At 43.2% G+C, this 10,107-nt stretch overlaps 1 protein-coding gene and 1 pseudogene across 2 annotated transcripts; both read right to left on the reverse strand.

Annotated features, from left to right (window-relative positions):
- Window positions 1-4,061: 4,061 nt before the first annotated feature.
- Window positions 4,062-7,211, reverse strand: Rps27l (ribosomal protein S27 like). 2 transcript variants are annotated; one of them, XM_021638329.2, is made up of 4 exons: window positions 7,054-7,211; window positions 6,278-6,386; window positions 5,555-5,665; window positions 4,062-4,248 (listed from the first exon to the last, which is right to left on the reverse strand). In XM_021638329.2, the coding sequence occupies exons 1-4, from the start codon at window positions 7,057-7,059 to the stop codon at window positions 4,220-4,222; spliced, it is 255 nt and encodes an 84-aa protein (XP_021494004.1). In that variant the 5' UTR covers window positions 7,060-7,211; the 3' UTR covers window positions 4,062-4,219. The 2 variants fall into 2 exon arrangements, with proteins under 2 accessions (XP_021494004.1, XP_060240831.1); XM_060384848.1 differs by having other exon boundaries at window positions 7,111-7,129.
- A 1,970-nt stretch (window positions 7,212-9,181) lies between these two features.
- On the reverse strand, window positions 9,182-9,855 carry LOC110549281 (elongation factor 1-beta-like; annotated as a pseudogene).
- Between the last annotated feature and the right edge of the window lie 252 nt (window positions 9,856-10,107).

Here is a 10,107-nt window from a genome sequence, read left to right on the forward strand (position 1 = left end):
CAAGTACATCTGGGACTGGAGGAAAAGCATTCAGGATGGCCGGCAGTCAGTCCTGTCACACATGGGTCTCCCTACAGGGCTGCTTGGCTACTTATGCCAGAGTTGTGGACTTAAGAGCAAGTTAAGGAAGAGGAAGGATGAGAGTGAACCAGAGTACAACACAGCAGTCCATCGTAGGGTACAAGCTGGCCAGAATTCACTGTGTCCGTTAGTCTGTACCACTGTGACCAGATATCTGTCGGAAACAACTGGGAAAAAGGAATGGTTTGCATTTGCAGAGTTGCTGTCCATTGTGGCATGGAAGGCATGGTGACTGGAGCAGCTGGTACAGAAGAGGTGGTCCTGCACTGTCACGTGGCAAATTCTGTTGGTCTAACAATCACAGGTCAGTGCCGAGTACACTGCAAACGGGTGAAGACTGAGAATCCCTGGCGCCATCTTGGAGGCAGGCTTCACAGATCGCTTACTGTAGTGTTCACTATGGGATACTTTGCTGCAACAGTCACAAATGATATATGCTGGGGATTCCCTATGTACCAGTGGAGACAGCAAAACCCAAAGATGTTAGTTTTTATGTACTTCATGAAAAATTTTTTCTGTATTTCGTAAACCCAAGTCTAGTTCTTCACTCTCGTCTTTCTAACAGTAAATCAGTGTCTAGGTTGTGTGACTCCTGGACGGCAGCACATCTATTTCTTCTCTCTGGCATGTAAAAGGTAGGTGAGATCCTATGCTGTAACCCCAGTGCTGAGGAAAGGGAGGCAGGCAGGTTTCTGAAGACTGCTGGCCTGTTAATCTCACTAGTCACTTAGCACTAGGGTCAGTGGGAGATTTTGTCTCAAAAGCTAAGGTGGAGAAGGGAAGAATATGACACTGGGCTGGCTGCTGGTCTCCACAAGCACACTCACTTTTCTCACCCAAAGCAGTTAGAAACAGTTCTGATGCATTTCCTTGTCTTAAGAAGGGGTCTTTCTCCAGTGACTGACCCTTATTCAGGAAAAGGCACAATCTTGTCTTTTGTGGGTTTTTGTTTTTACTGAAACTTGTCAAGGGATGTGGGGCCGGAGAGCTGTACAACTGGGGGAGAGCCAGTTCACAAGAGTGATGTTGAGACATGTCCAAACCCCCAAAATCTCATTCTGAGACCTGCAGGAGTAGGACTGCTTCCTCTCTGCTCTGGCCTGCATGTCCCAGCTGTACGTGTAATGTAGCCTGGTGGCCAGGCTTCAGGTTAAACTTCCTCTCTTCTTCTAACCTGTCCAGCTAGCACCTGGAATTCCTCTTCATGCAGATGAAGCATTCCCAGCACCTTGGCCCCAGCCAATGGTGTACTCTCACCCTGAAAAACTCCTACCTACTCCCCAGGGTTTATATAGCCTTTGTTCCCACTGAAAACTTGTCTCCTGAGAAGGCTGTTTCTTCCATTTTCACACAGAGATCCTGACTAACCCACCCAAGCTGGCTAGGCTTCACTTCCTCCAATTCAGCCCAGTGTGGAATGGTGCCTAGATACCCTGAAGGGAAAAGCAGATTGGTGGGGGGGAGGAGGTGGCACAGGCTCACAAAGAGAGATCGTTGCTACAAATGATTTATTATTTTACTAGTTTTGCATTAAATTGATGTTATGTGAAAGTAAAAAAAAAGGGGGGACACATATCCCCAATAACCAAAATGTAAACGTCATATTTTCTCCACTTAAACATGATAAAGCAGAAACACTGAAGACTTTTCTTTTTTTAACACCTAAAGCCCCACTCCTTTTGCCTAGCAGGGAACAATGAGGACTGGTACGTATTTGCCCATTTTGTTGTTTGGCACTTTTCCATATGTAATCCATACTATTGCTACCACATGGTATACGTTTTCTACCTTCCTCAAAATTCCAGACTGTTGTTTGTAATCGAGTTTATACAAAGCCGGCAACCCAGCTGCTATGAACCATCAAATTGTGCACGTTATATTGCACCATCCCCTTTTTTGTTTTTCCAGACAAGGTTTTCTCTGTGTAACATCCCTGGCTGCCCTGGAACTCCATATGTAGACCAGGCTGGCCTGGAACTTACAGAGATCTACTTGTCCCTGCCTCCCAAGTGCTGGGGTTAAAAACGTGCCCCCAAAGCAACATCGTGGGTTGGATCATATGACACTGTACTATGAAAGAAGAAACCACTTGAATATAGACAGTTTTACATAAGCCTTGTTAACATGGCAACTCAATTTTTTTTAGCATCTGATATTTTGACTACACAGTAGATGGGAAATGGTACAATTGTTTTTACTTAATACTTATGAAATTAGACATTTTCACATGTCCTTTGACCTTTGAATTTTCTCTCAAGTTTCCACATAGTTTCCTTACTCAGACCAGGAAAAATAAAAGTATTTAAGAACTGACCAGGTGTGGTGGTGCACACCTTTAATCCCAACATTAGGCAGAGGCAAGATCTTTTTGAGTTTGAGGTCTGCCTGGTCTACATAGTGAGTTCCAGGACAGCCAGGACCACATATGTAAAGAGACCCTGTCTCAGAAAAAAAAAAAAAAAGATTCTAGGCATACTCACAGGATAGGGAATAACTGGTGGACTCTAGAATTCTAAGGTTAACTTAGAAACAGCCACAATTTCCTCCAGTCCTGTTGGACAGTAACTTCTGGTGCAGTGTTGACTTTGACCTGCTCCTGACCTGACAAATGTGGCAGTTCTGTCCTGCTCTTCAGCTTTAAGGAATCTTCCAGCTTGCCTTCACTGTCTCAGACTGTCCCACTTCACTCACTGAAGACACTGCTGGCTTACTGAAGAAAACAAGATGTCCTAGACAGCAGTTATTGTCAGGCATAACTGAAACCATGCTGGACCCAACTCAGCTTCATCTCCAGTTAAAGCAGTGTAAGTGAAATTTGATGAGATCAGCGGAGTAACCAGCCAACTTACATAATCAGAAGAAAAAAAAAAATCACCGTCTTAAGCCATTAGACTTGAGGGTGGCTTGCTTTACTGCAAGTAGTCAACACTACTGTGCTTTTGTTTGGCAATGAGAACATGTGGAGGAAAATTCAACTTTAAAATACTTCTATTTTGAATAGACACAATTTTTTAGTTAAAAACAACAAAAAAACACCATTAGCATAACACTGATTTTGTGAAAGTCATCATGCTAAGCATTTTGCATGTCATTTTATCTCCAGAGTTCTGAAGTACAATTGTCCTTACCTTTCCTGATGTCACAAACCAAAGATCACTACAGCTTGATTCAAACCTAGCTGTATCTGACTCTGGCGGCTATTGTGATCATTATCATGTCTTCTCATGTTAAAAAGAAAAAAAAATCTAAGAACTAGCCAGTCCAAAAAAGTTAAACTTTGTGGGACACAGTTCTATCAGTTAAGTTTAGCACGCTCAGTCAAATTAAAATATAATAGGGGCTGGGGGCCTGGGCCTGGGCAGGGTGGTGGGCACACACCTTTAACCCCAGCTCCAATCTCTTGCTATAGACTAATCAGCACCAAAACCACATCCCTAAGAAATATTTAAAGGTAGGCCTTAAAGCAAATCTACAGGGCTATTTTTCCCTTTTCTGGAAATACTGGGGAATTGAACTAGGATCCTGGGCAAGTGCTCTACCACTAAGAAACAGCCCCAGCCCTAATTCTTTTCTTTCTTAGGTGAAGTTTTAATACACAAGAAAACAGGATCTGGTATAGTAGGAAATGAGCCAGATGCAAAAGAAAATTGAGAAACTTTGCTATTCTGACAATACCTTTGAAACAAAAGTCCAAGAACATTTAAGCATAGTTCAAAATAGCAACATCAAGGTTTGACAGAATTTTCTGCCTATACATGTGAAATGGAGCTGTAATATCTTAAATAGATTTAATTACACTCAATGCAATTTAGAATGGTCTGAAAGTCAAAGATTTAGGATGTGTGCACTCTTGAAACAGGACACTAGCCAGTTAAAACAGTTTTAAAATGTTTAAACCAAGATCACATACACAGTACAACTAAATATGTAGCATACTCATGTGTTTTTTAAAAAAGACAAAAAGAAAAGGGAGGCAAATCTGTCCATAATTAAAACTTTATTGAAAAGCTGACAGCAAAATAGGAGGTCACTGTTGTATACTTTATAAAATCAAATGTAATTACATTGTCTTGGTAGAGTAACTGAACTTGATAAGGCTTTCTGTGAAAAACACAAATTCAGGAACTTGTATAACTGATCAGTGTTGCTTTCTTCTAAATGAGCAGCCTGCAAAGGAATCAGAAGAGTGTAATAAACAGCTTACTCTATCTTTGGTGGGATTTCAGTGGCAAAAGTACTTGTTAAATAAAAGAAAGTTTTAGGAATCTTAGAGTAGATTTAGGAATGTTAGATTTTAAGCAGAAAACTTTCTAAATATTGATTAACAAATTTATTACAATAACTGTTATATATGTTTATTCTAACATAATCACAGTGGTCACTTGTTTTTCTTCTCAGATGTTAGAACTCTGCCACACATGCACCCTGACTTCATCTGCTAGCACACAAGCCTCCAACTTCATGGCATGAAATAAGTTCCAGCAATCCTGCAAGTGCATATTAACAGCAGTATCGCTTCATAAAGCTCCCCGCCCTCCCCTTTTTTAGTTTTGGTTTTGAGACAGGTTTTCTGTGTAGCCCTAGCTGTCTTCAAACTCAGCTCTGCCTGTCTCTTCCTCCTGGGATACTGGGGTTAAAGGCGTGTGCCACCACACCCTGAACTCTTACAAGTCTTATGCTGACTTTGGACCCTGATCTCACCCAGTCACACCAAACTGATATTAGATTTACTGATAATTCACTTCTAATTCTCCCAGGGAAAACATGGAATTTACAGCTCCATAAAATATTGTAAGCAATTTCCCAGTATCATGGAATTGTAAATCTGAATGTATTATGAAAAACTATATATAAACACAATTATTTTTGTTAAAGTGAAGTTAGAATGCAAATTAGATTTTTTAAATTAAGCATTAAATAGTTGTGGGGCTATTGATACAACTGAAGTATCTGTTCCTCACCTGACAAATTCCTCTTTTATGTACTAAATATATAGGAAACAAAATATCTAAAAATCTCATGGTTAAAAAAATCCATGTTGTTATGCAGGCAGTCACACTTGCTCACTATGACTTTTTAATTTATTCCAAGTTAAGCACACATTAAAATTTTAAGTATTCTAATGTTAGAACAATAACTGCTATCTTATAAGCATAACCTTAGCCACTTGAACTGGGGACTCTTTTAGAGAATTACTTTATTTCTTACTGTTTTAAAAGTTATTCATTTATTTTTATTTCATGGGTATTGCATGTACGCCTTCGTGAGAGCATTGGCTGCCCTGGGACTGGAATTAGAGACAGCTGTGAGCTGCCATGTGGGTGCTGGGAACTGAATCCAGGTCCTCTCCAAGAGAGGCCAGTGCTTTTAACCACTGAGCCTTCTCTCCAGCCTAGAACCAGGGACTCTTTAAAGAGCCCACAATAAAAATTTTAAATCTCATTACTGGGTTATAAAATGCCAAACGACATACCCTCTGTGAGCCTGGCTTTTCCTCCTGTGGGCTGGCACAGCACTGTTGAACAGCCTACACAAAGAACCACTGTCTGAGCATGGCTGAAGACTGTTGTAATCTTGTAACATCCTAGAAAGGAGAGCAGAATCATACATTAAAAATTTGAAAAGCAGATGAAAACATGGTACCAGCTCTTATTTCTTGTTAATCCATAAAGTACATGCTGTTTATATAGTAAGTGATGTTTTACACATCTCCTGTAAACTCTGGTCCCTGCTGTAATAGCAAATCACAAATGTATCAAACTATTCTAGAAGCCACTTTTTTAAAAGGTGAAATAGTAAAACTTAGTACTCCTGAAACATTAACATTTCAGCATATAATAGGCACGTCATCTTTTTCATGTTATATCTTCAGAGGTTAGTGTTTTAAAAACGGTCCCCATTTTCACTGGTCACATTTTAAGTACTAAACAGCCACATATGGTTAACGGCAAACACATCAGCAGTTTGAGACTGAAGAATCAACATTCTTACGTTGCATCGTAAGAAAATTCATCATCTTAATGAACAGCTTGAAGACTTAAGCAAACCGTACCTTCACCTGGCTCCCATATGTTTCTAAGGATTGAATACGTTTCTTTAAAATGCCCCTTGTGACAATTCTGTGATCTCATTTCTATTCAACAGTGGATCCTGACTTATTAAAGTTTGGATCGTTTTAGAAAATGTGAAAGTTTACCTGGACATTTCACATCCATGAAGTAAGAATTTGGGCTCTGAACCAGCCGCTTCTTTTTATGTTTTTTCTTTTCCTCTTCCAAGGAAGGGTGTAACAGATCTCTAGCCAGCTGAGTAAGAAAGCATATTGTTACTGCTGGAGTCAACGCACATTGCTGGCGGATTTAACCACACGAAGAACGCAAAGCAGCAGCAACAGGCACACTCAGCAGATGAAGAACTTAAGATGATGTTAACTTTTTAAAAACTGGACCACTTTCACCCACACTTTGCGAGTCCTTGTCCTGGGACTTTACGGCGCTTGGGGAGCATATGGTAACTAGAACCCCCTTCTTAGTTCGGCTGGATAACCAGGAAAGCTAACTAAGAACGGGACTTTGGCCCAGGCCTCTCGGAAGAAGCACCGCAGCCGACCAGCGCAAGGCCGGGACGATCTCGGCACCGGGGCTCACATCAAATGGCCAGCACAAGGCTGCTGCGTGCTCGCCCGGGGCGGGGGGAACGAACGTGTCTGCAGCTGCAGGGGCCGTTAGCGAACAGAACGGCGAAGACCCTTGCGGGCTGGGAACTGCTCCCCAACGGCCGCCCGCTCGCGCCCAGACAGGGCCCTCCACGCTGCGCCGCCCCGGGCAAGTCCCAACAAGCCCACCACGCCCGACCCACGCCGCCGACTGCGGTGATGGGCAGGAGGCGTCGCGGGCTCAGCCGCCTGCCGCGGCGCCGGGCCGACAGAAAGCCCGAAGGAAAGCAAGCTCGAGCCCAAAGGCAGACACTCACAGGCATGGTGGCGGCTCCGCGAGCGTGGCCGCTCCAGATCTCTGAGTTGAGACGCACCTTAGTGAGAGCTCGGCAGCAATTTCCGGGATAGAGGCGGCGGAGCGGAGTGGAAGGGATGCGGGCGGGGGCGGCCGCTCTAGGCTCCCGTCTCGGTGGTGCGGCTCCCGCCCGGAACGCTGGTCCAAGTCCACTGCGGTTTCTGCTTTAAGCTCCGCCCTGGACCCAGGCTGGGCGTGGGAGGCCACTGGGCCACTGAACTTTGGGCACTAAGCCTGGCCTCCCACGTTCATTATGCGGGGCAGGGGGAGCGGGGAACACACGGAAAACAGCAATAATTCACGCACACAAACATAAACACATAATTCAATTTTAAAATAGGACACTGGGTTTAGGGATGTAGCTCAGTTAAGAGTGTTTGCCTTACATGCATGAAGCAGTAAGTTAAATCTCAACACCACAGAATAAATTAATATTAACTGGTAAGATCCCACTGAAGGGCTGTGAAAGAGGCTCATAGCCGTGTGCATGCGTCTTTTAAGGAGTGGGACTTGAAGTCCTACAAGGATAGGCTTTACCTCAGGTTTGCTTTGCTCTGAAATAGTTTTTAAACAAATCACATTTGTTGCTGTGTTTGATGCACCAAGAAGCCCTGTCTCAAAAAAACACATAGCTGGCACCTGAGAAAGAAACCTGAGGTTGACCTCTGGCTTAGACACACACACACACACACACACACACACACACACACCAATTATAAGCTTCACCCTAAGGTTGTCCTACCAACATTTCTAATCACCTTATTTCTCTTTGCAAAAAAAAAAAAAAAAAAAAAAAGATACATGTATAATGCTCAAGTTTGCATGAAACAGAAAAGAAATTAATACAACCTCATAAGGGAGCTGCCTTAGAAGAGTACTTGCCTGGTATATAAGAGGCCCTGAGTTCAATTTCCAGCACTGGATAAAACTCAGGGTGATGGGGCACGTTTATCATCCAGCATTTGGGCCGTGGAGGCAGGAGGATCAGAAGTTCATGATCATCCTCAGCTACATGAGGCCCTCTCCAGAACACCAAAAATAATGACAAATGGATAAAATATGAATAAACATTAAATATTGTCATATAGATGATTATGTAAATTATTATAGGTATAGGGGCAAAATGATACCCTAAAGATTTCAATGTCCTAATCCCCATGGCCTGTAGTTTCTTGACGAGTGTAGCTAAGGTCAGTGGCTGTGGTGTGAGGGAGATTTCCTTCATAGTCTCTGGCATTTGAACTCTTGATCCCCAGCGGGTGGTGCTGTTTTGGTAGGTTTAGGAGGTTCGGTCTCATGGCAGAAAGTATGCCGCCGGAAGCTAGCTTTCCAGGTGTTACAAGACTTCCACCATTTGCAGTTTGCTCTCTGCCTCCTGCTGTCCATTTAAGAAGTGACCCTTAGCTTGACGGTCCAGTCACCATGCTTGCCTGGTGCCACACGTCTGCACCATGATGGTGACAGGCTCTTATCCTTCTGGAACCATAAACCTAAATAAACCTTTCCATGTATAAGTTGCCTTGGTCATAATGTTTCTTCAATGACAGAAAAACAACTAATGCGGTGGCTTTGTGGTGATGTTTGCAGTGATTGCTTTGATTTTGCTTTTTGGAGCTAGGGTCTTGCTTTATAGCCCCAGAGAGCCTCAAAGTCCTGCTGGGGTGGCACACCAAATCTTGCCACTGGCTTTGAAGATGGAGGAAGGAGACAGTGAGTCAAGTAATGTGGCAAGCCTTCACATGCAGAGAACAAGGGAGCGAACCTCCAGAAACAAAGGGCTCTCCCAGCTCCTCAGTTTTGGCCCAGTAACATCTGGATCAAACTTTAAAAGTACAGAGCTTTATGGTAATCTATTTGGTTTTTTGTTTGTTTGTTTTTACTGAAACAGGGTTTCTCTGTGTAGCCTTGGCTGTCCTGGACTCCCTTTGTAGACCAGGCTGGCCTCAAACTCACAAATAGTACATTTATATTGTTTTAAACTGCAGTACCTAGAACTGTATTAATACAGTTAATTAACTGGAATTAATACAGACCTGGGGACCAATCTTTTTTTTTTCAAGCTTTTATTTAAGTGCACTGTGAGAATGATTTTAGATTTTGTTAAAAGCTGTCACATCCATGGACTGCACGTAGTCCTCAAAGACAAAAACTCCTCTCCCAGCATGTCCTATTCCAACCTTACCATCTTCAACTACATACTGGATTTGAAGCTTTTTAATTCCCTATCCCACTGGAACCAATTTAGAAGAGCCCCACACCAAGCCATCTGCTTGAATGCTTCTGACACATTCTTCTAATTTTTGTCGTATCTGTCTCCTCATCCCAAGGTTTCACATCTAATAAGATGAAAGACTTTGCAACAACTGCAGGCTTTTTAGCTTTCTTTGATTCATACTGTGCAAGACGTTTGTCTCATAGCCTCTTTGCTTCTCCTCTTTCCTCCTTGTCATCGAATCCACAGAGATCAATGTCATCATCATCTTTAGCATCTGCAGCTCCATTTCCTTTTGTGTCTTTCACGCTGGCAGAACCATACTTGCCCAAAGATTTCTTCACTCCCAGCAGGCTGGCTATTTCCCTAAGACTTGATGTGATTATACCAATGCAGGGCATTACACAGGTCAGCAGGCGGCAGGCCGGAGGCTGCTTCAAATACTGCCACATGTATGACGTGCCATCTTGTGATGGCACATACCCCTCAATGTGGCTCTAGTCTGCCCAGTACCTGGAGGGTGGTGGGAGTTTTCAGGTCTCCAAAACCCATGGCGTATCCAGCAGAGTAAAAGAGCACCAGAAGCCAGTGGCCAGCGCTGAGGAAAAAAGGCTGGGAACCAGTCTTAACTTTCACTGCCCCGCCCCCAACAACATATAGAGAACATTCTCACAGAGAAGGTTTTGGCTAGATCAGGACTGTGGGACCTCTGAGACAGCTCAGTGGGTACAGGTGCTTGCCACCAAGATGGTAAAAGCCGAGTTTGATCCAGGGAACTTATGCGGTGGATTGAGAGACCCGCTG

Source organism: Meriones unguiculatus, chromosome 6 (genome assembly GCF_030254825.1).
Source record: "Meriones unguiculatus strain TT.TT164.6M chromosome 6, Bangor_MerUng_6.1, whole genome shotgun sequence".
Taxonomy (NCBI): domain Eukaryota; kingdom Metazoa; phylum Chordata; class Mammalia; order Rodentia; family Muridae; genus Meriones; species Meriones unguiculatus.